Source organism: Chiloscyllium plagiosum, unplaced genomic scaffold, assembly GCF_037043375.1.
Source record: "Chiloscyllium plagiosum isolate Xiang-an unplaced genomic scaffold, Cpla_swu_hap1 HiC_scaffold_47, whole genome shotgun sequence".
Taxonomy (NCBI): Eukaryota; Metazoa; Chordata; class Chondrichthyes; order Orectolobiformes; family Hemiscylliidae; genus Chiloscyllium; species Chiloscyllium plagiosum.
In genome coordinates, this window is record NW_028270185.1 from 5,933,517 (window position 1) to 5,961,024 (window position 27,508).

General features: G+C 49.3%; 1 protein-coding gene and 1 pseudogene across 1 annotated transcript in view; one reads left to right on the forward strand and one right to left on the reverse strand.

The window, feature by feature from the left end:
* Positions 1–10,281: 10,281 nt before the first annotated feature.
* The window catches only part of coq8b (coenzyme Q8B), a 23,013-nt gene continuing 5,786 nt past the window's right edge, over positions 10,282–27,508 (reverse strand). Inside the window, exons 6-14 of the mRNA XM_087983871.1 lie at positions 26,638–26,723; positions 25,596–25,736; positions 24,305–24,386; positions 23,343–23,436; positions 17,046–17,187; positions 16,692–16,799; positions 15,395–15,460; positions 13,288–13,374; positions 10,282–11,370 (exon numbers count right to left, since the gene is read on the reverse strand). Coding sequence (XP_087839997.1) covers positions 11,062–11,370; positions 13,288–13,374; positions 15,395–15,460; positions 16,692–16,799; positions 17,046–17,187; positions 23,343–23,436; positions 24,305–24,386; positions 25,596–25,736; positions 26,638–26,723 — 1,115 coding nt within the window. The 3' untranslated portion in view covers positions 10,282–11,061. The remainder of the gene's footprint in view (positions 11,371–13,287; positions 13,375–15,394; positions 15,461–16,691; positions 16,800–17,045; positions 17,188–23,342; positions 23,437–24,304; positions 24,387–25,595; positions 25,737–26,637; positions 26,724–27,508) is intronic.
* On the forward strand, positions 11,602–11,700 carry LOC122542957 (U6 spliceosomal RNA; annotated as a pseudogene).

Sequence of the window (27,508 nt, forward strand, 5' to 3'; positions counted from 1 at the left end):
AATGTCCATAATGTCTCTGACTCGACTCCCACTGCTGGCAGTGCATTCCACACACCCACCACTCTGTGTAAAGAACCTACCTCTGACATCTCCTCTAAACCTTCCTCCAATCACATTAAAATTGTACCCTCTCATGATAGACATTTCTGCCCTGGAAAAAGTCTGTGGCTATCCACTCTATCTATGCCTCTCATTACCTTGTACACCTCTATCAAGTCAGACCTCATCCTTCTTCGCTCCAATGAGAAAAGCCCTAGATCCCTCAACCTTTCTTCATAAGACGTGCCCTCCAATCCAGGCAGAATCCTGATAAATCTCCTCTGCACCCTTTCTAAAGCTTCCACATCTTCCCTATAATGAGGCGAACAGAACTGAACACTAAGTGTGATCTAACAAGGGCTCTTTTGAGCTGCATCTCACACAGACACACCCCCTATCCCACATTTCTCACAGCTGACCGGCACACTATGGGTGATTTAGCATGGCCAATCCATTTACACGCTCTGTGTAAAGAACCAACCTCTGACATCTCCCCTACACTTTCCTCCAATCACCTTAAAATTATGCCCCCTTGTGATAGCTATTTCCGCCCTGGGTAAAAGTCTCTGGCTATCTACTCTATCTATGCCTCTCATTCTCCCCGTGTCTGCATGGGTTTCCTCCTGGTGCTCCGGTTTCCTCCCACAAGCCAAAAATGTGCAGGTTAGGTGAATTGGCCATGCTAAATTGCCCGTAGTGTTAGGTGAAGGGGTAAGTGTGGGGGAATGGGTCTGGATGGATTGCGCTTCAGCGGGTTGGTGTGGATTTGTTGGGCCGAAGGGCCTGTTTCCACACTGTAAGTAATCTAATCTAATCTAATCACCTCTATCAAGTGACGTCTTGTCCTTCTTCACTTTGTGAAGAGAAATCAGAGTTAACGTTTCAGGTCTGGTGACACATCTGAGCATTTTTCAAACGGGGGGCACGTGACCCTTCAGCGTGGCCCAGTGACCCATTCAGACCCACGGTCCAACACAGCCTAGAACCGAATGCCAAGTTGAAGCCCTTCACATCTGTCATCCCCAGACAACGCCAGCACTTAAATCCAGTTTGCGTGGCTGATGTACTTGACCCAGGGAGCTGTGATTATTTAACAACCTAGCCCGCCCTTTAAAAAGCAACAGAACCAACACTTTATGATGAAGTTGATGCTACACAGACCTCCAAGTGATTGAGTGCAGGTTGGGAGAGTGCCACCAGAGTCAAGGTTTGTAAGGGTAATGAAGGCTAGAGATTAAATGTCTAAATTAGCCTCTCAGGACTTTACTGAAAAAATGCCTGTTTTGTAGTGAATTCCAGTTCTCCCTTTCTCATTAAAGCAGCCCTCCAGTAACATATCCCTCGCGTCAATCTAGAGAAGGAGAACACAAACAAACCCTTCAAACCTGGCAGGCCAACACACAGCCATTAATTCTGAACGAGACATAGATCTCTCTTTTGTCTGGTGCTGCAGCACTGACGCACAAGAGCCAACAGTACAATCAGAGGACGGAAAAAAACGGGAGAATTGCAAATAGATGCACTTTGGAATTCAGGACTAACTTGCAGCATATGAGGCCATTTGGCCCATCCTGTCCATGATGCATGAAAAATCATCCAGCCCAATCCCACTTTCTAGTTATATTTCCCCCTTTTTTTTAACAGAATGTGGGAATGTTATCCATTCCCAATTGCCTAATTGAGTGGCTTTATCAGTCATTTCAGAGGGCAGTTAAGAGTCAACCACATTGATGGGGTTCGAGGGCGGTACAGTGGCTCAGTGGTTAGCACTGCTGCCTCACAGCACCAGGGACCTGGGTTTGATTCCACTCTTGGGAGACTGTCTGTATGGAGTTTGCACATTCTCCCCGTGTCTGTGTGGGTTTCCTCCGGGTGCTCCGGTTTCCTCCCACAGTCCAAAGATGTGCAGGTTAGGGTGGATTGGCCATGGGAAATTGCCCGTAGTGCTAGGTGCATTCATCAGAGGGAAATGGGTCTGGGTGGGTTACTCTCCGGAGGGTCGGTGTGGACTGGTTGGTCCGAAAGGCCTGTTTCCACGCTGTAGGGAATCTAATCTAATCTTCTTCTTTCTAACAAAAACAGCCTCAGGTTCCTCATCCTTTCTTCATAAGATCTTCCCTCCATACCAGGCAACATCCAGTAAATCTCCTCTGCACCCTTTCCAATGCTTCCACATTCTTCCTATAATGCAGCAACCAGAACTGTACGCAATACTCCAAGTTGAATTCAACTACAGTGATAATTAATCAATCTGAAATTGAAGTCGAGCCTCAATAATGATGCAATTATTGTAAAATTATTGTAAAACCCCATCAAGTTTTTTAATGTCTTTTCAGGGAGGAAATTTGCTCTTCTTACCTGTCTGACCTACATGTGACTCCAGCCTCATATCACAAAATCACTATGGTGTAGGAGCATGCCATTCTGCCCATCTAGTCCACTCAGACCCTCTTGGTAGCATCCCACCCAGACTCACCCTATCCCTGTCACCCTGCATGATTGACTCACGTAGCCTGCACATCCCTGAACTCTACGGGCAATTTAGCATGGCCAATCCATCCTGACCTGCACATCTTTGGACTGTAGGAGGAAACCGGAGCACCCGGAGGAAACCCACACAGACACAGGGAGAACGTCCAAACTCCACACCAACAGTTACCCGAGGCTGGAATCGAACCTGGGTCCCTGACACTGTGAGGCAGCAGTGCTAACCACTGAGCCACCATGCCACCCCAGAAGGTTAAGATGTGACTTAATCGAGACATACAAGACGATCAGACAATCGGATAGGGTGGACAATGACATCTTTTTTCCTTAGATGGTGATGGCTAGCATGAGGGGACGTAGCTTTAAACTGAGGGGTGATAGAAATAGGACAGGTGTCAGAGGTAGGTTCTTTACTCAGAGAGTAGTAAGAGTGTGGAGTGGCCTGCCTGCAACAATAGTAGACTTGCTAACTTAAATGGTCATTGGATAAACGTATGGATGGTAATGGAATAGTGTAGGTTCAGATTGGTTCCACAGGTTGGTGCAACATTGAGGGCTGAAGGGCCTGTACTGTGCTGGAATGTTCTACGTTCTACTGTAGGTGACAAAACTACATCAGCGTACACCCAAACGCTGTTCAATGTGGCTCAAACTTCTGCCACCTCCCCTTTTGCTTGAACCTACCCCCACCAGGGCAAGAAGTCTTTTTTGAGCTTTCCCTTTGTCTGAGGAAATGCTTCCTGACACCACCCCCACCTCTCGTTTTAGAGTGATGTCCCCCCACCCCACCTCCCTGTGTGGACCCCAGCCATCATTGCCAAGATCAGAACAGGATCATTCTTTGCTGTGCCTCTCGGAGTGATGTCCACGCTCCAAACCCTTGTGAATCTTAATCCCAGGAAGGAAACTGCAAAGTACAAGCAGAACAAAAGAACACCTGAAATGTCCTGAACATATATTTTGTTTGTTCACAGATGTTACTGACCAGGAGTATGCTGGTGAGCTGCCTTCTTAAGCTGCTGCAGTGTGTGAGGAGCGTTGTCAGGACACCCACAGTGGTGTTAGGGACCGACTTTTCAGGATTTTGAACACAATGATGCTGCTGCAGGAACAGCGATATATTTCCAAGTCAGATGGAGAGTGGACTAGCCTATTCTTAGGCAGCCCCTCTGAACGCAGGATGACTTATCAGAAGACATGAAATACAGCGCTCTTTAAATCCAGAAGATACATCAACTGTGTCGGCGACAAACACAGGAACAAGGAGCCGGTGTTGATTTGACAGATCTCTGCGCAAGTGAGCAGCACTCGATTCGAACCCTGAGCCACTCATTTGACTAATTTATCTCATTAACGTGGGGCACACGGCAACATATGGAAATGATGGCAAGTTGAAACCCTCATCAGATGAGGTGATGCCAACAGAGCGTGCAGATGTCAAGTTAAATTTTAAAACAGGTTCAAATAGGTTTGGTTACACTGAACCCAGAAACAAATGACCCTGATAATCAAAACAGTCAGACTGCTTCAGACCTAGGACTCCTGCGTCTCCAAACGCACTCGCACTGCACTTCACCTCTCCCACCTCAGCCCCTGCAAAACCCGAGAGATTACGATGCTACAGCCACTCGTTACACATTGCCACGAGTCCGGTCAACCCTGTGCTCACAAACATACAATGTCTCCTGTTCCATCTCAAATGTAGAAAATTCACACCCTCATATTGAAACCCTTTCAAAGCCTCTACCCTCCCAATTGCTGTAACCACTGCCAGGCCTACAATCCTCTATGAACTTGACATTCATCGAATTCTGGTCTCTACGCAGTTTCAATGTTGTTTCTCCTCCATTGCTGGTTGTGCCTTTGGTTGCTCTGAAACCTTCTCCCTCAAACTGTCTCTCTCCTCCTTTCCCATCTTCTGGAATACTGTGTCCAGTTCTGGTCACCCTGTTATAGGAAGGATGTTATTAAGCTGGAGAGGCTTCAGAAGAAATTGACCAGGATGCTGCTGGGAACGAAGGGTTTGAGTTATAAGGAGAGGCTGGATAGGCTGGGACTTGTTTCACTGGAACGTAGGACTTTGAGAGGTGACCTTAGAGAGGTTGACAGGACTAGTAGCAATGTGTCATGGGTGACTGCAAAATCGCAATCTCTCGGGTTTATAAGGTGAATGGTCCTTTCCGTGAGGAGAAAGATTGTTTCGAAAAAATTGCCTCCATGTCTTTTTAACAGAGATTGGTTGACGTGTGGAATGAACTTCCACAGGAAGTGTTGGATGCAGGTACAGTTACATTTAAAAAGCATTTGGATAAGTAGATGCATAAGAAATGTTTGGACTAAGGGCAGGCAGGTGGGACTAGTTTAGTTTGGGATTTTGGTCGGTCCCAGACTGGTTGAACTGAAGGGACTGTTTCCGTGCTGGATGACTCTAGGACTTTTGGTCACCAGTCCCTTATATCCCTTATTGGTTCAGTGTTAAATCGCATCTGATAAGGCTCCTGTAAAGATATTGGGATGCTTGATGAGAACTTGCACCGTAGTCGGTAACACGCAGAGAGGGTTCACAGAAGCTGAAAGTCTCACTCTCCAGCGTGGTCTCTGCTCTCCAGCAATGGTGTCCTTTTCTGAGTTTTGTCCACAACTTCCCAAAGTTACTGTTGAATTTGCTTTGACTGTCATCAGGCAGTTTTCCAGATAACTCACAACATGTGTAAAAAAGTTCTCACTTCCTTTCTTCAAACACCCTTAACGTACTTTAGGGGAAGGATATCCGCAGTCCTTACCTGGTCTGGTCCACCTCTGATTCCAGAGGAACAGCAATGTGTTTGACCCTTAATGGCCCTAATAAGCCACTCAGTTCAAGGGCAATGAGCAATGCATAACATGTACTGGTCCTGTCAACGACTCCCACAAAACTCTGCCCTCTGGTTTCTGATGGACGCTGCCTGGACTGGAGTGACCCAACAATGAAGAGAGACTAAAGAGGCTGGGATGGTATTCTGTAGAGCAGATAAGGAACCTGATTGAGACGTGCAAAGTTATGAGGAGTGTTGATAGTGATTAACTTTCCCTCTTACTGGAGAGGGGTCAGTAACCATGGGGCACAGTTTTAAGGAGCAGGAAGTAGGGGATATCTGAAATTCGCTACCTAAAAAGGTGGCAGAGACAGGAATCATTTAAACTCTTTCAATGAGCACTTGAAAAACTATAGCATCCAAGGCTGCAGGTCAAGTGTTGGAAAATGGGATTTGAATTGATCGACAGAGGGAGACAATGGCCTAGTGGTCTTATCATTAGACTATTAATCCAGAGACCTGGGTTCAAAACCTGTTACGGCAGAACTTAAACTAATTCCAATTTTAATAATCTGGATTTAAGCATCTAATGATGATGATGATTCCATTGTCGACTGTCAGAAAACCCCATCCAATTCACTAATGTCCTTGAGGGAAGGAAACTACTATCCTTACCTGGTCTGGCCTACATCTGACTCCAGACCCACAGCAATGGGGTTGACTCTTATACTGCCCTCTGCGTAAATAGGAATGGTGCAATAAATGCTGGGCCTAGCCAGAGAAGCTTTCATCTTGTGAATAAGAAAAGCTGAATGGCTAGCAGACAACAATGGACTGAAGGGTCTCTTTCTTCCAACCCACTTTGACTCTGACCCTTCTGCTGGTGAAAATGTTTCTACTTTCTGTATGGAAACCCTCTGAATTTTCAAAATTGTGATCAAATTGCTTTCTCGAATCCAAAGGAGAATTAGCCCAGATCGTTTTGTATTGCAGTGCCCACCCTGTTAGCCCTTCCTCAAACACATTTGTAGCTCAGACACTGCAGCTGGACCATCAATGACGACAGCCTTGGCAGTTTTCCTTGGCCACCCACAAGAGGAGATTTCCGACGGAGCGGGAGTCCAGTTGTGGATACCAGTTGCTTGGATTTTCAGCTACTGACTCGACCAGGAGTTGCAGACACATGACGTCAAGCCCTTCATATCCCAAAGTGGCTTAAAAGCCTGATGCTGTGCAGGTGGATCTTTACTAACAGAAGCACTTTAAGTGAGTACTTAAGTGTTGGCAAGTTTCCTCATGTTCCTGCCAATAATTGAATGAAAAGATCTCACTCTCCAGCAGTGAGCTTTTGTGAAACATTATTGGTGTGTCTCAAAACATCTGTGTTCAAGCCTGAACTTCCTACCTTGGGTTGATTTCACCCCAGTTTCGTCCTTCGGGCACTGTCCAAACTGCAATACCCCCCACCATCTGCACTGGGTATCAGGGCTTCCTGTTCTGCCCGCCTGATGAACCAAGGGGCACCTCCCACACTTCCAGCGGGTCTGCAGCAAATTGGATGGTTTCTGCAGGTGTTCAGGAGAAGGGGCTCTGGGTTAAACCGCAACACGGAAGGTTTGGGGGAGGGGGGGGTTGCAATTTGCAATCTTCATCCATTAAATACTGGGCACCATCAGCAGGTCAGGCAGCTCTCACAAAAGGAAGGTAAAGAAGTGGTAATAAATTATGACAGGACAGCACTTACTGAACAATACAATACATGCCTGGAATTACAAAACTTAAAGATAATCAGAAGGGCTCTCGACAAGCTTAGTTGTGCTGGCCAGGAGCTGCAGATTCTTAGTCTGTAGTGAGAAAGGGATCATGTTCAGGCTCTGCATTCCTTTATGAATTAAACAAAAGCAGTGTGGGGGTGGGGTGGGGGTAAAGCCAATAATTTGTTCACTCCACAGTGAAACCTCAATTGAGCACAGTCAACTTGGCAACGAATCAGCACCTTCCTCGTACACTGTATAAACTGCTGCAGGCGAAAAATAAGCACTACCGCAGTTACGCGGTAGTGTGGGGGTTAAATTTTAAAAAAAAATTAACAAAATATAAACAGGATAAAAAAAATATAAACTGGAGTGTCAATTCTATTTTGATTTAAAAAATATATAAACTGCTGCACTCAGACATTTGGCATTCCAGCATCTGTGCTGGTGGGTGTGAGATTTAAAAACTCCCACAGCACGTCTCCTTCCTCAGCAATACTCGGGTCAATGTCATTGCTAAAATCTTAACGTTTCCCAACTTGTTTGAAAAAGGTTTTCCCTGACCTGCACAGGATTTCCAACATTGTCCTGTGTTCATTTGGCTTGCAGAGTTTTTGCTCTTTAGTTTAAAAAAAATAATTTACAGCACCACAAACATCCCGGAATGGGAACCAGTGGTGGCCTTTTGGCCCCTTTACCTCTGCTGTGCTGTTCAATAAGTTCACTGCGGATCTTCTGCCAGAAATCCACTTCCCCATGTTCCTGAATCATCATGGTACCCAAAAACGTATCAATCTCTGATGTAACTACGTTCAATGACAGCTCTCTGGGGTAGCGCTGCTCTGTCAGGAGGTCCAGCCTTTCAGATGAAAGATTAAAGCAAGGCACCATGTGCCCTCTTGAATGGATGCAACAAATCCAGTGCGTTATTCTGAATTAGGCAATCCAGTTGTTTCTGGGATCCTGCTGTGTACAAGGCGACAGCTGTATTTTGACCTTAGACCACAAGATATAGGAGCAGAATGAGGCCATTTGGCCCATCAAGTCTGCTCAGTCATTCAATCATGGCTGGTACATTTCTCAATCCCATTCTCCTGCCTTCTCCTTTACTAATCAATAATCTCTGTCCTTAAACACACTCCATGACTTAACCTGCACAAGGTGTTTCACAGATTCCCCACCCTCGGGCTAAAGAAGTTCCTCCTCCCCTCAGTTCTATAGGGTTGCCTCTTCACCCTGAGGCTGTGCCCTCGGGTCCTAGTCTCTTCTATCCATGGAAACATCTTCTCCATGTTCACTGTATCCAGGGCTCTGTATTCTGCAAGATCACCCCCCCCCCCCAACATCCTTCTAAACTCAGAGTTCAAAGCCAGAATCCTCGATCATTCCTCATGCGAGGAACCCTTCATCCCCCGGATAATTTTTGTAAACCTATTTCTGGATCCCCTCTAAATCCAGCACATTCTTCCTTAGATACAGGAGTCAAAACTGCTCACAATATTCCAAATGCGGTCTGACCACAGCAGCACACCCCGGCTCTTGTATTCTAGCCCTTTAGAAATGAACGCTAACTGCCAACTGCATGTTGACCGTAAGAAAATCCTGACTGTACAATGTAAACTTTGAAAAAATATCAACCTGGCCAACTGCAAAGTGTTTTGAGGCACCCAGACTAAGTGTTTCATGCCACACATTACTCAAACAATGAACTAAAATGGCAAATGGAGTTCAATCTGGATAAATACGAGGTATTGCATTTTGGTACAACAACAGGAGTAGGGGTTATGCAATTAATCCTAGAATCCCAACAGGGTGGAAACAGGCCATTTGACCCAACGGGTCCACACCGAACAGCATCCCAAGCAGATCCATCCCCCTACCCCTATATTTCCCATGGCTAACCCACCCATCCCTGAACACTATGACGGTCGGAAATTGCCCAATCCACCCTAACCTGCACATCTTTTGAACTGTGGGAGGAAACCGGAGCACCTGGAGGAAACCCACACAGACACGGGGAGAATGTGCAAACTCCACACAGACAGTCACCCGAGGGTGGAAGCGAACTTGGGACCCTGGCGCTATGAGGCAGCAGTGCTAACCTCTGAGCACTGTTAATGATAGGGCCTTGGGTAGCGTTGTAGACTAGAGGGGCCTTGCGGTGCAGGTACATAATGCTTTAAAGTTGCATCACATTTAGACAGGGCAGTTAAAAAGGCATTTGGCACCCTTGTTTTCATTGCTCAGTCCTTGAGTATAAGAGTTGGGATGTTTGTTGAGGTTGTAACAGGGAGATTGGTGGGGTCTCTTCAGGAGTACTGTGTGCAGTTCTGGTTGCCCTGTTATAGGAAGGAGAGCATCAAGCTGGAGAGGGTTCAGACTAGATTTACCAGGATGTGGCTGGGTATGAAAAGGTTTGAGTTAGAAAGGCTGGAACTTTTATCACTGGAGCGTAGAAGGTCGAGAGGTGGCCTGATGGAAGTTTATAAAATAATGAAGGGTATAGATACAATTAAGGACAGTTGCCTTTTCCCCAAGATGGGGAATTTCAAGAGTAGGGGACACATTGTTTACCCAGACGGTGGAAAGAGCTTCCTGCAGAAGTGGTGGATGTGGATATGATTACAACATTTAATAGACGTTTGGATAAATACATGAATGGGAAATGTTTGGAGGGATGTGGGCCAGGAGCAGGCAGGTGGGATTAGTCTAGTTTAGGGTTATGTTCTGCACAGACTGGTTGGGCTGAAGGGTCTGTTTCTGTGCTGGAGGACTCTCAGAAGGTGAAAGTTGTTATAGTCTCAGAGGACCGTGAGCTGCTTTGTCAGAGGTAGATGGACTAGTGTTGAGTTTATCCTGAGTCAAAAGAGAAAATGCTGGAAAATCTCAGCAGGTCTGGCAGCATCTGTAAGGAGAGAAAAGAGCTGATGTTTCAAGTCTAACTGACCCTTTGTCAGGCTCAGTTAGACTCGAAACGTCAGCTCTTTTCTCTCCTTATAGATGCTGCCAGTCCTGCTGAGATTTTCCAGCATTTTCTCTTTTGGTTTCAGATTCCAGCATCTGCAGTAATTTGCTTTTATCCTGAGTCAAGATGAGCTGGGCGATGGTGTGAGGCTGTGAAGACGGGTCCTTCAGCAAATGCGGGGATTAGACCCGGGCCGCTGACATCACTGCGCATTGCAAACCAGCCAAATGAGCTAACCGACTCCAAGACAGATGGCGACTGCCCCATTTATTAGGTAAACATTATGCATTTTCTTTATTTTTTTTTTTAAAGAAAATACTCTCACGTTGACACATGGGCTGACTGGTGAAATGATCCAACTTTTCAACCATTCAAACACTCCAGTGATCTCTCACCCAAATGACTTTAAAAAAAAGAGAGACAGAGAGAGTGAACAGTTCATCAGCGTCGTGTACTCGGAGATATCAAACAGACTGAGCACAGAGAGATCAGAAAGATGTTGCTGAGGCTGATATTGGTAACTGTGGTTTTAAGCAAATAAATGAGCAGGAGGAGTGGATGTGGGATTGGAAACAAAGAACACCACCCCATCAGGGATGTGGGATGGAGCTGTTGGACGCTGCTACTCTGATGCAGTCCGATCCCTCCGCACCTGGTTTAACTTTAAATAAATCTTGGCAGTTAACTGTCCGTCAACCATTTTATTGGTGCATTCTCTAAGGACACACCTCCACCAATTGGAATCCACTTGCCAATCAATCAATCAGCATTCCTTTTCTAATACAGTGTAAAAGTGTCAACCCCCAAAAACTGGCATTCTTGCGAAGTGTCCTGATGAGTGGAAGGACCGTGGGTTTTTTCTCAGCGGTGCTCAGGGTCTGTAACACCAAACGATCATTCATATACCACAGACAGATAAGACCATGTGCGACAGCACCTGGTTATAAAATGTGACACCAGAAGAACGGTCACAGACGGTTCTCGGTGATCACGGGTCAATCCCGGTACGACGTGATCGGGACTATTTACGTTGCTGCATCTTAAACAGCTCCTGATGGTCCTGGTTAAAATACCTGGCGTAGATCTGGTCGAACATCTCCTTGCAAGGGATGATGGCTTGCAGGCGGGAGCAGATGAGGAAGGAGCCGGCCATTTTGCGATGGAGGGAGTAGGATTCCTCAGGGGGAGGTGTCAGGCGGTGCTTCAGCATCACCGGGATCAGGCTCTGGATCCGCCGGGTGGTGTCCTGACTTCCAAAGTCAAAGGATTCTGGCTGAGCAAACGCCTCCCCAAGTGTCATGACAGCGTCCACATGAGCATCCTCAAACATCTGAAAAACAGCAAGGCAAACGCAGCTCCATCAGAACAGTCAGCGGCATGGGGAAACTCACCTCCCCTCCCCTCCAAGTCGGAGGTGGAGGAGCCGCTGTTGGACTGGGGTGGACAAGGTCAGAAGTCACATGACGTCAGGTTAGAGTCCAACAGGTTTACGTGAAATTGCAAGGTTTTGGAGCGCTGCCCCTTCGTCAGGTGAAGTCCTTGAACAGCGGTCCGAAAGCTTGTGATTTCACAAGTCGGCAGCACATATGCTAAAACTGGAGCGATAGCATGGCCCCTGTGCAAGGATGACACGCAAATTCGTGAAGCGTTCCATTTTTTTTTAAATGGTGGCTCAGTGGTTAGCGCTGTTGCCCAGTGCCAGGGGCCCAGGTTCGATTCGAAGCTCGGGCGACTGTCTGTGTGGAGTTTGCACGTTCTCCCCGTGTCTGCGTGGGTTGCCTCCAGGTGCTCCGGTTTCCTCCCACAGTCCAAAGATGTGCAGGTCAGGGTGGATTAGCCATGGGAAGTTGCCCCGTAGTGTCCAGGGATGTGTAAATCAGGAGTAAATGCAGGGTAATAGGGTCAGGGAATGGGTCTAGGTGGGTTACTCTTCAGACGGCCTGTTTCCACACTGTAGGGATCCTATTCTAAATAAACCTGTTGGACTATAACCTGGTGCCGCGTGACTTCAGCCTCCCTCCAGTATAACTGCCGGAATATGGCCTAATGTACCAGATCAATAAATCTGCCGAACCTCAGCAATTCACCCATCCAGTCACCCACCCTAAGAAGCTGATCACATCACCACCCTCACTTCACTGCTCCCTGAAATATCCCTGAAAGTTCGACACCATCAAGGACAAAGCACCTCACTTGACTGGCATCACATCCACCACTTTTCCATCTTCCTCCACCAGCATGGACAGGCAACAGGCTTACAGGTTACACTGCAGCAACTCAGGAGGCTCTTTGGACAGCACCTTCCAGACCTGCTGCCTCCACCATCGAGAAGGACAAGAGCAGCAGGTACATGGGAACACCACCCCCTGCACGTTCCCCTCAGAGCCCCTCACCATCCTGAGTTGGAAATACATGGCTTTTCCTTCGGTGTCACTGGGTCACTCCCTCCTTCAGAGCTCCAAGCAGCACATGGACTGCAGCGTTTCAAGAAATTTGTTCACCTGGATGGTGGGGGAGCCTGTGGAGTTCCCTCCCACAGAAAGCACTTGAAGGCGAACGTTGAACATTTTCGAGGAGGAGATCTCAGGGCAAAAGGGATCAAAGGGCACCGGGGGGGGGGGGGGGGGGGGGGGGGGGGGGCAGAAAGTGGGAACACAGGACTGAACTGGATGATCAGCCATGATTGTATTAAATGGGGGAACAGGCTCGACGGGCCGAAGGGCCAACTGTTTTCTCCATTTCAACGTAAGACGAGAGCTTACCACCATCTGCGAGGACAATCCAGAACAGGCAGCAAACACTGCCCACGTCTGACAAAATAATAATTTTTAAACAGGTTACGAAGAAGAAAGCAGGGCGTGGTTAATTAGCCCTTTGAAAGGGTTCTGCCATTTGACGGCATCATGGCTGATTTCTATCTCAACTCTATTCCCCCACCTCAGTGGCCTCGGCGAACAAACATCTGTCAAACTCAGACTTGAAGTTTTCAGTTAACCTCTTGCAGAGCCCCCAGTGTCCTGGACTTTTCCTGACTATTTCTTTCCCCTTCCCATGCGCCGACCTCCAATTCCAGAATGCACTGCTGTGTCAGTGTCAATACGCTGTGCTCGGAATCTTGGAGCCGCTTAGCGGAACCTTAGCAGGAAGGTTTGCCCTGCGCGAGAGGAAGTGCTCCCCTGAGATCTGCCCCTGGAGGGCCCGGCTTGAGATGGAAGGTTCCGCACTCCCCCCCCCACTATGGACTTGCCTTGGTCTCGTAGCCAGTGAGGAACTTCAAGTCTCGGGACTTCTGCAACACTTTGTCTCGGTCACCGTCTGCAGCTGCTCGGACAACCTGCAGGAAAAGGTACCGTGCATCACAGAAAAAAAGAAGAAATTAGAAGTGGCAATGATAGTTTCTGAGCATTCCTGCTTGGGGGCTGAGAGCAAAAGTGAGGGCTGCAGGTGCTGGAGCTCAGAGTCAAGAGTGTGGTGCTGGAAAAGCACAGCAGGTCAGGCAGCATCCGAGGAGCAGGAGAGTCAATGTTTCAGGCAAAAGCCCTTCATCAGGAATGAGGGGTTGAGGAAGGGCTTTTGCCCGAAACATCGATTCTCCTGCTCCTCGGATGCTGCCTGACCTGCTGTGCTTTTCCAGCACCACTCTAATCTTAACACTGGGGGCTGAGAGCACTGTGTAAGGTTCACCACTGACTGTGGGCACCTTGGCCTCTCCTGTGCAATTCATTGCTGAAGCACACAGCCCAAATCCAGAGGAAAGATCCTGGTTATACAAGTATCAATAAGACTGCACTGTGTCCCGACCTCTCAGCCAGGAGACAAGACCTGAAACAGGGGCACTGGACTCGAAATACTAACTTTGCTTTCGCTGCACAGACCTGCGGAATCTCTCCAGTAATTTCAGATTCAGGTCCCAGATTTGTCTGGACAGTTGATTTAAAATATCTACAACTGGTCAGTTGTCACTTTTTATTTGAATATAAAACAAACATATATTGCACAACGATTGATGGTCTAACAGTTGGCACGCTGGATTTTGTTTCAAATCTCAGTGGAACCAAACTTTGGGGTGTCCCAGGTGCTGGTAAACTGGCACTGTTGTGCTGCAGTGATCATATTCCCGCGTCTGAATCACAGGGTGAGGGTTCAAATCCCATCTGCCCGTGGATGCACCTGAACAGCAACTTGAGGTGGCAGTGATCCTACCTCTGGGCCAGGAGTCTGGGTTCAAGTCTCACTTGCTCCAGAGGCGTGAAATAAATATCACTCAACAGGCAGATTGATGGTGTCTGCAACAGTTACAGGTCCTGGTGTTCACACTCCGATATGTGGGGGCTACGAGTGCTACACAACCTTCAAATAAAAGCAAAATCCCTCGGATGCTGGAAATCTCAAATACAAACAGAAATTGCTGGAGAAACTCTGCAGCATCTGTGGAGAGAGAAAGGGAGTGAATCGAGCCTGCGGTGGGTAGCAGCCTGTTGCCTACAGAAGGTAGAGGGTTCACGTCCCCCTTCCAGACGCCACAGAATAAAAGCAAGGCTGACACTTCAATGGAACACTGACAGAATGCTGCACTATCACAGCTTCTGTCTCTCAGCAAGCTGTTAAGGCAATATCTTAACTACTAAGGATGTAAAAAGCCACATAACACAATTTAGGTGATCAATATACTGAGTTCTTCCTCGCGCACTGGTCAATATTTATCAGTCAGTCAGAGTCATAGAGCTGTACAGCACAGAAACAGATCCTTCGGTCAAACTCATCCATGCCGACCAGATATCCGAAATTAATCTGCACCCAGCCCATATCCCTCCAAACCCTTCCTATTCATATACCCATCCAGATGCCTTTTCAATGTTGTAACTGTACCAGCCTCCACCATTTCCTCTGGCAACTCATTCCATTCACACACCCCCCTCTGTGTGAAAAAGTTGCCCCTTAGATCCCTTTTAAATCTGTCCCCACTCTCCTTAGCCCTATTGCCTCTAGTTCCAACTCCCCTACCCTGGGGAAAAGACCTTGGCTGTTTACCCTACCGTGCCCTCACAATATAAAACGCCTCATTTAACAGTGAAGGGGGAAAAAAAAAGGGTGATCTGGTTATGACCACATGTGGGAGCTTGCTGTGTGCAAACTGGTTGCAACTTGAGAATGATATTTACAATGTCTGTGGCTTATTCCCTGGAGTGAGACTCTGGACTCAGATTTAATGCTGCTGCTGAGTTATTGTGAAACAAAGGTGGCTGGGTACTGAACAGTCATCGCCACAAATACCCCACTGAGCCGAGCGCTGCTAATGGAGTCACTACAGCATTTCAGCTCCCTGCAGGAAGGAATTGAAACGTCTCACGTACCTCAATGTAGTTGTCTGTGAATTCTTTACCAAACTCTCGACTTGCTCCGAAGTCCAACAGTGTCACCTGACGGACAAGAAGCAAATCGTTGTGGCATCTCGGCCAAGGTTCCTTCGGTGGCACATTCCAAACCCATCACCCTCACCGTCCCGAAACACACAGGGAGCTGAAACACCCATCACCCCCACCGTCCCGAAACACACAGGGAGCCGAAACACCCATCACCCCCACCGTCCCGAAACACACAGGGAGCCGATACACACATCACCCCCACCGTCCCGAAACACACAGGGAGCCGATACACACATCACCCCCACCGTCCCGAAACACACAGGGAGCCGATACACCCATCACCCCCACCGTCCCGAAACACACAGGGAGCCGAAACACCCATCACCCCTACTGTCCCGAAACACACAGGGAGCTGAAACACCCATCACCCCCACCGTCCCGAAACACACAGGGAGCCGAAACACCCATCACCCCCACCGTCCCGAAACACACAGGGAGCTGAAACACCCATCACCCCCACCGTCCCGAAACACACAGGGAGCCGAAACACCCATCACCCCCACCGTCCCGAAACACACAGGGAGCTGAAACACCCATCACCCCCACCGTCCCGAAACACACAGGGAGCCGAAACACCCATCACCCCCACCGTCCCGAAACACACAGGGAGCCGAAACACCCATCACCCCCACCGTCCCGAAACACACAGGGAGCTGAAACACCCATCACCCCCACCGTCCCGAAACACACAGGGAGCCGATACACCGATCACCCCCACCGTCCCAAAACACACAGGGAGCCGAAACACCCATCACCCCCACCGTTCCGAAACACACAGGGAGCCGAAACACCCATCACCCCCACCGTCCCGAAACACACAGGGAGCCGAAACACCCATCACCCCCACCGTCCCGAAACACACAGGGAGCCGAAACACCCATCACCCCCACCGTCCCGAAACACACAGGGAGCTGATACACCCATCACCCCCACCGTCCCGAAACACACAGGGAGCCGAAACACCCATCACCCCCACCGTCCCGAAACACACAGGGAGCCGAAACACCCATCACCCCCACCGTCCCGAAACACACAGGGAGCCGAAACACCCATCACCCCCACCGTCCCGATACACACAAACACAAGTACTTCCTAAAGTTCCCCACCGAGCCCCCACACCATCTTAACTTGGAAATATGAAGGCGGACAGGGGGGAGGAAGGAAAGGTAAGGGAGGGGAAGGAAGGATAGGGGAAAAAGGGGGGGTAGGGTTAAAGGTCACCCACCTTTTGCTTCTCCTCATCAAAGAAGAAGTTGGACCAGTTCGGGTCAGTCTGCATGAACCTGAACTCAAACACTTCCCGGAGGCACAGTTCCAGGATGTTCGAACAGATCTGGAAAAGCATCACGGACATTTCACCAAAAGAAGGATTTGACAATCAAGAAAATATAAACTGTGTTCCCTCCCACCTCCTGTGGTCCCACTCAGAGAGCTGGCCTGAGCCTTACTTAAGAACAAGAGGAGGAGTGTGGGAGGGAGACAGACAGGGAGACAGACAGGGAGGCAGACAGGGAGACAGACAGGGAGACAGACAGGGAGGTCAGGGTACAGAGAGGCTGTACACAGTCTGCATACAAACCTTATTCCGAATGTTCTGGTCTAGACTGTCACACTTATCCAGAGGCACGCCAGTCACTAACTCTGCAGTGAGAATCCGTTTTGTGGTGAGCTCATCGATGACCTCGGGAACACTGAAGAAAGGATCACCCTTCAGCAGCTCCCTGTTGGGGCCGGACAATAGGCCGCAGATTAGATTCAAGCACAAGAGCTCTCGCGCTGCTCCCGAAACAGGACGGGGAGAGACCCGAGTGGCCCCAGGCAACCGGTTGCAATGTCAGACTGAGACCAGCAGCACATTGGTCACCATAACCCGGCACCACCCGGAGCTGCAGCAGCTCAGCTTCTTGACGGGACAAAGTGTGTAACAGGAACAGCAAACGTACCCCTGCCTGACCTAACTCTCAGAATCCCTACAGTGGGAGACAGGCCATTCAGCCCCTAAAGTCTGCAACTGCCTTCGAAAAAGTATGCCATCCAGACCTAACCCTGTCACCCTCTGTAACCCCACATCCTTTATGGCTAACCCACCCTAACCAGCACATTTTTGGACTGTGGGAGGAAACCGGAGCACCCGGAGGAAACCCACGTAGACACGGGGAGAACGTGCAAACTCCACACAGACAGTAGCAGGAGGGTGGAATCAAACCTAGGGTGCTGTGTGCCACCCCTAAAGAAGGTGCCCAACCTGGGACATTACCACCTCGGTGTCAGGGACAGGCTGTGCTGAACTTTCTCCAAATCAGGGGCTAGCGTTCTGCTCCATTTTGCACAAAGACATTTCGCTGAGATGTCAGCCGTGGCTCAGGGAGCTACACTCTCACCCCAGAGTCAGGTAGGTTGCAGGCTCCAGTCTCACCACAGAGAAGGGGGCACAAAGTGCAGGATGCCCCTTCCAGTGCAGTACCAAGTGAGGGAGTGCTGCACTGTCACAGCCATCCCTGCGCCCCCACCTCATGGGAGTGCAGGAAGGGCAACAGAACTCCCACACCATCCTGGCTGGTATTTAACCCTTCACATCAACACAGCAGATACAAGAGCAGCTCAGAGGCTGGGAATCCTGCAGCGAGTAGCTCTCCTCCCGTCTCTCCAAAGCCTGTCCATCATCTACAAGGCCCCAGTCAGGAATGGAGAAAGTGAGGACTGCAGATGCTGGAGATCAGAGCTGAAAAATGTGTTGCTGGAAAAGCGCAGCAGGTAGGCAGCATCCAAGGAGCAGGAGAATCGACATTTCGGGCATGAGCCCTTCTTCAGGAATGAGGAGGATGTGCCAAGCAGGCTAAGATAAAAGGTAGGGAGGAGGGACTTGGGGGAGGGGCGTTGGGAATACGATAGGTGGAAGGAGGTTAAGGTGAGGGTGATAGGCCGGAGGTCGGGAAGAAGATTGCAGGTCAAGAAGGTGGTGCTGAGTCCGAGGGTTGGGACTGAGATAAGGTGGGGGGAGGGGAAATGAGGAAGCTGGAGAAATCTGCATTCATCCCTTGTGGTTGGAGGGTTCCTAGGCGGAAGATGAGGCGCTCTTCCTCCAGGCGTCGTGTTGCTATGGTCTGGCAATGGAGGAGGCCAAGGACCTGCATGTCCTTGGGGGAGTGGGAGGGGGAGTTAAAGTGTTCAGCCACAGGGCGATTGGGTTGGTTGGTGCGGGTGTCCCAGAGGTGTTCTCTGAAACGTTCCACAAGTAGGCGACCTGTCTCCCCAATGTAGAGGAGGCCAGATCGGGTGCAGTGGATGCAATAGATGATGTGTGTGTAGGTGCAGGTGAATTTCTGACGGATATGGAAGGATCCCTTTAGGCCTTGGAGGGAAGTGAGGGGGGAGGTGTGGGCGCAAGTTTTGCATTTCTTGCGGTTGCAGGGGAAGGTGCCGGGAGTGGCGGTTGGGTTGGTGGGGGGTGTGGACCTGACGAGGGAGTCGCGGAGGGAGTTGTCTTTCCGGAACGCTGATAGGAGAGGAGAGGGAAATATATCCTTGGTGGTGGGGTCTGTTTGGAGGTGGAGGAATTGACGAAGGATGATACGATGTATCTGGAGGTTGGTGGGGTGGTAGGTGAGGACCAGTGGGGTTCTGTCCGGGTGGCGATTGGAGGGGCGGGGTTCAAGGGCGGAGGAGCGGGAAGTGGAGGAGATGCAGTGGATAGCATCGTCAACCACATCTGAGGGGAAATTGCGGTCTTTGAAGAAGGAGGCCATCTGGGTTGTTCGGTGTTGGAATTGGTCCTCCTGGGAGCAGATGTCCGCTACATCAATGACTGTATTGGCGCTACCTTGTGCTCCCACAAGGACGTTGAACAGTTCATCCACTTTACTAACACCTTCCACCCCGACCTCAAATTTACCTGGACCGTCTGAGACTCGTCCCTTCCTTTCCTAGACCTCTCCATTTCTATCTCGGGCGACCGACTCAACACGGACATTTACTATAAACCGACTGACTCCCACAGCTACCTAGATTACATCTCCTCTCACCCTGCCCCCTGTAAAAACGCCATCCCATATTCCCAATTCCTTTGCCTCCGCTGCATCTGCTCCCAGGAGGACCAATTCCAATACCGAACAACCCAGATGGCCTCGTTCTTCAAAGACCGCAATTCCCCCCCAGACGTGGTTGACGATACTCTCCACCGCATCTCCTCCACTTCCCGCTCCTCCGCCCTTGAGCCCCGCCCCTCCAATCGCCACCAGGACAGAACCCCACTGGTCCTCACCTACCACCCCACCAACCTCCAGATACATCGTATCATCCTTCTTCATTTCCGCCACCTCCAAACGGACCCCACCAAGGATATATTTCCCTCCTCTCCCCTATCAGCGTTCCAGAAAGCCCACTCCCTCTGATTCCCTTGTCAGGTCCACGCCCCCCCCCCACCAACCCAACCTCCACTCCCGGCACCTGACCCTGCATCCGCAAGAAATACAAAACTTGCGCCCACACCTCCCCCCTCACTTCCCTCCAAGGCCCCAAGGGATCCTTCCATATCCGTCAGAAATTCACCTGCACCTCCACACACATTTACTGCATCCACTGCACCCGATCTGGCCTCCTCTACATTGGGGAGACAGGCCGCCTACTTGCGGAACGTTTCAGAGAACACCTCTGGGACACCCGCACCAACCAACCCAACCGCCCCGTGGTTGAACACTTTAACTCCCCCTCCCCCTCCCCCTCCCACTCCGCCAAAGGACATACAGGTCCTTGGCCTCCTCCATTGCCAGACCATGGCAACACGACGCCTGGAGGAACAGTGCCTCATCTTCCGCCTAGGAACCCTCCAACCACAAGGGATGAATGCAGATTTCTCCAGCTTCCTCATTTCCCCTCCCCCCACCTTTTCTCAGTCCCAACCCTCGGACTCAGCACCGCCTTCCTAACCTGCAATCTTCTTCCCGACCTCTCCGCCCCCACCCCCTCTCCGGCCTATCACCCTCACCTTAACCTCCTTCCACCTATCGCATTCCCAACGCCCCTCCCCCAAGTCCCTCCTCCCTATCTTTTATCTTAGCCTGTTTGGCACACCCTCCTCATTCCTGAAGAAGGGCTCATGCCCGAAACGTCAATTCTCCTGCTCTTGTGATGCTGCCTGGCCTGCTGCACTTTTCCAGCAACACATTTTTCAACCCCAGTTCAGCAATGTGATGGAATAATCCCCAGCATCTGTTGTCCCTCTTTAATTGCGACTGGCTTGCTCGGTTATTTTAAACAGCAAGTAAGCATCAACGACACCACAGCTGGTCTGGAGTCACGTGGATCAGACCAAGTTTAGGGAAGGAAATCTGCCATCCCTAAGATGTGACTGAACAATAACCGAGGGCAGCTTCATGCTCACCATCACTGAGGACGAGCTCCCAGTTCCAGAGTCATCAATGAATGTAGATCTTAACGGGAAGCACGATGGGATTTCCTGACAATATTAACCTGAACCTCTAGATTACAAGCCCAGTCACTATCCAGAGTGGTAACTCAGCAAGTGCAAGGGTGACGCGTCAATATGGACAGAATATGGACAGCTGAGCGATTGATGGAAGAAAAGGATTGTTTTGTAAGTATTTCCCACAATGGTCAGAGTCAAGCCCAATAAACCACAGCAATGATTCATGAGGAAACGGTACCACCAAGTGGTGGAGGACTGAATTACAGCCCCTGCACCCATCTCTTCAAAAGATGCTGTTAAAAAAATCACACAACGCCAGGTTATAGTCCAACAGGTTTATTTGGCAGTACTAGCTTTCGGAGTGCTGCTCCTTCATCAGGTAGCTATCTGATGAAGGAGCAGCACTCCGAAAGCTAGTTTATCTGGCAGTAGCTACCTGATGAAGGAGCAGCACTCCGAAAGCTAGTACTGCCAAATAAACCTGTAAGACTATAACCTGGCGTTGTGTGATTTTTAACTTTGTACACCCCAGTCCAACACTGGCACCTCCACTTCAAAGATGCCGCCAGACCTGCTGAGTTGCTCCAGCATTTCCTGTTTTGGTTCACGTCAGATCCATGATCACCTGGTCTTGCTGCAACTGTACAAGGTGCTAGTGGGACCGTAGCTGGAGTACTGCGAGCAGCTCTGGTTCCCTTAAGGGAAGATATCACTCCACTGGAGGCCGTTCAGAGAATGTTCACAAGGATAATCCCTTGTGAAGGGGGATCGTCTTATAACCAATGGCTAAACAAGGTGGCACTCTGCTCACTGGAGTTTATAAGAATGAAAGGTGATCTCACTGAAGTTTTTTTTATATTCAGTCACGATTTTTATTTTTTTTATTTCTATCAAAGGGCGATACTCCTGTTTTTATAAAATCTTTTTTACAAGCACTGCCCTTCACATCGATGGGATCCCCTGTTTATTTTTTTTTTGTGAGACACAGTGAAAGACACAAAGTGCACGAATCTTTATTCAATTTCCACCACCAGGAAGATAGGAAAACACCCGAGTGGCCCGTGACAAGCACTGCCCTTCACATCAAAAGGGCAGTGCTGTGTGATCAAAAACAGTGAAGGGGAGGGTAGGGACTACAGTCACAATTTTTAATGTGTAAATACTCTGTTAAGCCCCTTAAGAATCCTCATGGAAGGGTCTAGGACCAAAGGGCATAGTCTCAGAATAAAGGGGCACCAATTTAACACAGAGATGGGGAGAAATTTCTTCTCTCAGAGGGTTAAGTGTCTTTCGATCTCCTTGTCACAGAGAGCTGTGGGGGCAAAGTGCTTGTGCGCATTTAAGGCTGGGATCAAGAGATTCCTGATCAGTCGGGGCATCAAGGGTTACAGGGAAAAGGCAGGAAAGTGGACACAAGGAACGTGGGATCTGCTGTGATCCTACTTAATGGCAGAGCAGGCTCGACGGGCCGAATGGCCGACTCCCATTTCTTGTGGTAGTTTTCAATTCTTATCCCATTGGTTTCACAGACTGATGATTCTGCATCAACAGGGGCACAGAGGTTAATTGTTTAAAACGTCAAGGAATTCAAGCTGGAATACTCAGCAAAGCAAGGAAAAAGACATAACCAGCACCATGGGAATACCAAGTTGCATTTAAATTCATGAGAAAATATGTGAATCATTGAGCGTTTGCTTAACACTCCCCCTCCCTACTTCCCCACCCTTTTTAATCTATAATCTCTAGGGGGAGTTGCAACATAATTTACAAAGATAAACCTTGATGAGAATAAAAACTGTCAACATTTCCCACTCAACTTTCCTATGTCAACAGTCACGGTGTAGTTGCAGGCTTTGGCCACCAAGCTGTGCTGTGTGGAGTTTCTGCACTCTCTCAGCTCCATTGTCATCTTTTGCCACAAAACGCTCACCACGCAGTGTATGGAATGATGGAATGAGCTTCCAGAGGAAGTGGTGGAGGCTGGTACAACATTTAAAAGGCATCTGGATGGGTATGTGAATAGAGGCTTATGGGTCAAGTGCTGGTAAATGGGACTAGATTAATTTAGGACATCTGATCAGCATGGACAAGTTGGACCGAAGGGTCTGTTTCCGTGCTGTACGTCTCTATGTCTCACATTCGCCAAAGGCCACTAGCAATACCAACTTGCTCATCCAACAAAAGGTGGTTTGTCACCTTGCAATTGGGTCTTTACAGACGAAGCAACAATCTACTGCAGTTTCTCCAACTGCGGAGGTAGCTGTCAGGGATGATAAGTGCCCTTCAGTGTCCATCTCTCTGGTCCATCAATTCTCCCATGGCAACGTTCAATTTGTAACTTGATTAAACCCAAAGATTTTGCTTCGAATACCCTCAACCAATCCCAAGCCAACAGATTAGCCTCTCCGTGATCTCAGGTGGGGAAGGATGAGAATGTCAAGGCCACCCTACCTGAACTTCTTGGCACAGGCTGCCTCCCGTATGTAGTCACATTCCCATTCCAGCTCCCGCTTCAGGACCACAATCCCGCTCTCGGCAAACAGGCCTGCAGGGAGAAGAGAGGAAGAGATTGTAGGCATTGCAGCTCCTCCTGTTCCCAAAGCCTGGGGCCAGCTCACATCAACAGTGCAAAGGGCCTTGTCTATTCCCAACCACGATGGGTCCGGGCAGAATACAGGGGGAGAAACCATTCCCAACCACGAGGAGTCCGGGCAGAATACAGAGGGAGGAACCATTCCCAACCACGAGGGGTTTAGGCAGAATACAGAGGGAGGAACCATTCCCACTTGTGAAAGGGTCAATTACAAAAGGGCACAGATTTAAAGTAACTGGGAAAAGACGTAAAAAGGAGTTTCCCACAAAGCTAGGTAGGTCTGGATCATTACAATAGAACCCAAAAACATCCCTACAGTGTGAAAACAGGCCCTTCGGCCCACCAAGTGTACACCGACCCTCTGAGGAGTATCCCATCCAGACCCATTCCTCTACCCTATGACTTTACATTTACCCGAGCAACACACCTAACCTACACATCCCTGAACACTAAAGGGCAATTTAGCATGGCCAATCCACCGTAACCTGCACATCTTTGGGCTGTGGGAGGAAACCAGAGCACCCAGAGGCAGACACAGGGAGAATGTACAAACTCCACACAGGCAGATGCTCGAGGCTGGAATCGAACCCGAGTCCCTGGCACTGTGAGGCAGCAATGCTAACCACTGAGCCACTGTGCCGTGGGTGGTGGAAGGAAACTTGGTTGAGGCATTCAAGAGGAAGTTATCTGACAAGGAACAATGAGCAGTGTTACAGGAGAAGGTGTGAGAATGGAACTAAATGAACTGTTCATTCTGAGACCTGGTTCACCTGTGATGGGCCAAATGGTCTCCTTAGGCACTGTAATAATTCTGTTTTACCTTCTGGCAGCGAGATGCTCATTTTCAACAGAGACAGCAGATTCTCCACGTCACTCTTGATGCTGCGCGCTATCCCTGGGTACTGGGGGCACCAAACAGAGCAAACAGTCAAACACAAACACACCCCAGCGACACAGCACCTTAATCCCGAACCCTTCTCTCTTGCCGAGCACAGGGGGAGTCCGTTATCTCACAGCCACGTGTGGAACTGCATCCCCGGTCCCCGTTAATTAAGGCTAACAATTCCGATCACTCAGATTGAAGAAGAGACAGCGATGTTGGCGGGGGGGGGGGGCGGCAGGGGTGGTGGTGGTGGTGATGTTGTAAGTAACTGGGTTCACGAGGGGGAATGTGGGTTAGATCCTGATCCGCAAGAGGGGGGCGGGGGGAGGAAAACAATCATGGAGTGAGGGAGAGAAGTGGGAGGGAAGATTAGGGAACGATTGGGGATGGAGTTTTGGATGTGAGGAATAGGCAGTGAACAAGGGGAGCAGGCAGAACAGAAGGGAGGCAATGGTCAGCAATATGGTTTGAATTTGAGTTATTATTGTCACATGTACCTGGGTACAGTGAAAAGCTTTTTGTTTTGCATGCAGTACACGTAGATCACACCATACAAAGTGCACAGGCTAATACAACAGATCGAGGAACACAATAAAAACCAAAAAGAACCTTGGGTGCTGTAGATCAGAAACAAAAACAGAAATTCCTGGAAAAGCTCAGCAGGTCTTGCAGCATCAGTGGAGAGAGAAATCACAGTTAACCTTCTGGGTTTGTGTGACCCTTCCGCAGCGTGTTAACTCAGTGGAGAGAGAGAAACAGAGTTGACATTCCGAGGAAGGGTCACTCAAACCAGTCAGGTTAACTCCGATTTCTCTCTCCGCAGATGCTGCCAGACCTGCTGAACTTTTCCAGCAATTTCTGTTTTTCGCAACCATGCAATGGGTGCATGTGGGTGACTGGGAAGGTTAGATCTCAACTCTGTATGGAATCAGCCGGTCACAGCAGAGGCGATGCTGCCAGGGTAACGGGCACTGGGACGGGGGGGGGGGGGGGGGTAACGGGCATGGGGACAGGGGTAACGGCACTGGGATGGGGGGGGTAACGGGCACTGGGACGGGAGGTGGGGTAATGGGCACGGGGACAGGGGTAACGGCACTGGGATGGGGGATTAACAGCACTGGGACAGGGGGGTGACGGGCACTGGGACGGGAGGTGGGGTAATGGGCATGGGGCCTGGGATGGGTCCACACGATGGGTCAGCTGTTTGGAGGAGAGAGCAGTGGCCCACCTGGATTTTAATGGCCACCTCCCTGCCATCCTGAAGCTCTCCATGATGCACCTGACCAATGGAAGCAGCAGCAAACGGTTTATCCTCAAACTCTGCCAGCTTCTCCCGCCAGTGTGGTCCCAGTTCCTCATCCAGCACTTTCTGAGGAAGAGAACGGCACACCCGGTTCACTCCATTCACAGAGAGCCCTATCTCAGCCCACACCCTCCAGCTGTGACCCACATGGACTTTCTCCCTTTATGTTTGCCATACTTTGTTCATGGGACACGCTGGCTGCTGCCCATCCTTAATTGCCCTTGAACTGACTGCCCTCAGAAATGACCCAATGAGACAATTAAGAGTCAACCACATTGCTGTGGGTCTGGAGTCACGTGGTCCAGATTGAGTAAGGACAGCAGATTTCTCCCAGAATGAACTAAATAGGAATTTAAGACAATCAATGACTGTCACCATCACTGTGACTGTGAAACTAACCTTACATTCCACTATCTGCCATGATGGGATTTGACCCCCTGCCCCAGAGCATTAGCCTGAGCCTCTAATTCAGTGATATTATATCATCTCCCTAGTCTCACTCCTAGCTAACTCACCTCCTGACTCCCCACATCCCATCCACAAGGCACAAGTCAGGAGTGTGAGGGAATACTCCCCACTTGCCCTGGATGGGGGCAGCCCCAACAAACACTCAAGAAGCTCAACACCATCCAGGTCAAAGCAGCCCCCGCCTGATTGGTAGTGGAGGGAGTGGATGTGGTGCCAGTTAGTACCACCTCAAAGATGCACTGCAGCAACTCATCAAAATCGTCAAATGCCAGCAGCAAGGTTTGAATTTACTGCAGAGTCTAAGCAAACAGTGTTTAAGGAGAGCTCAGGGCAGTCAATTACTGCAGCAACCTTTCCTGATGAACAGAGAGGGCAGTTTCTCTCCCAACTAGATACTCTCGAAGTGCAGTCACTGACATCAGAGAGAATGTTAGGAAATATCTAACATTAAGATGCAGTCAGTGGAGGGGAGGCCTTGAGCTGCCTTTAGAGCACTCACCACTGTCTGCCAGGCTGGCATAAAGTCTGCACTCTGCCGCACACGCTCAAATATCTTCTGGAGCTGCGGGTTAATGAAACTGCTGTCTGCATGGAGAAAGAAAATAGAGAGTGATTCTCTGAACATAGTCAGTGCCAAGAGTTTGAAATACTCTTCAGTACACATACTGGGATATAGGAAAACCAAAGAGTCCATTCAGCCCCTCAAGCCTGCACCACGATACTCTTCAGCATCTTCACTCCATTTGCCCTCCCTGGCGTCAAACCCCTTCACCAACCAGCGAAGAAACACACGAGAGACCTGTGGTTACATCTTCCACCTTGGACTCGTTGATTAAAATTTGGCATTCTTGCATTTCGCCCAATCGCAACAATTTATCCGACAGGGAGAAAAGGGTGCTTCTGATTGGTTAGCAAGTATATTTTGAGTGGCTTACATAATGCCATCCAGAAAGCAATGGGGAACCACTAGCTTCCCAAGCTCTCAGGTAATTCACAAAGATGCATGGCTTAAACATATGCCTTTGGTTTTGCAGAGAGTGGGTGTACTGACTGTGCGTAAATGTACAGTCAGTTCTTCTGTCACACCATGGTTGCATTGTTGGCCAACCCCTCATTATAGAGAGAGGAAAAAAAAAAATTGTTCTTTAGAAACAGCGCTTGAAGTGTTGCCGATGTAGCTGTGTTACAACCAACACGTTTTAAACGCTCGCGCTTTACAAAGTGTCCCTGAGTCGCATTGCAGCGAATTCGTGTTCACAAAACACGCGTTATAACAGAATGACCTGCAAGTCACTTCTACCGAACATGCATGAGGCATGACAAACACAGTCTCAGACTTGATAATACTAACTGAACTAATGCCTACTGCT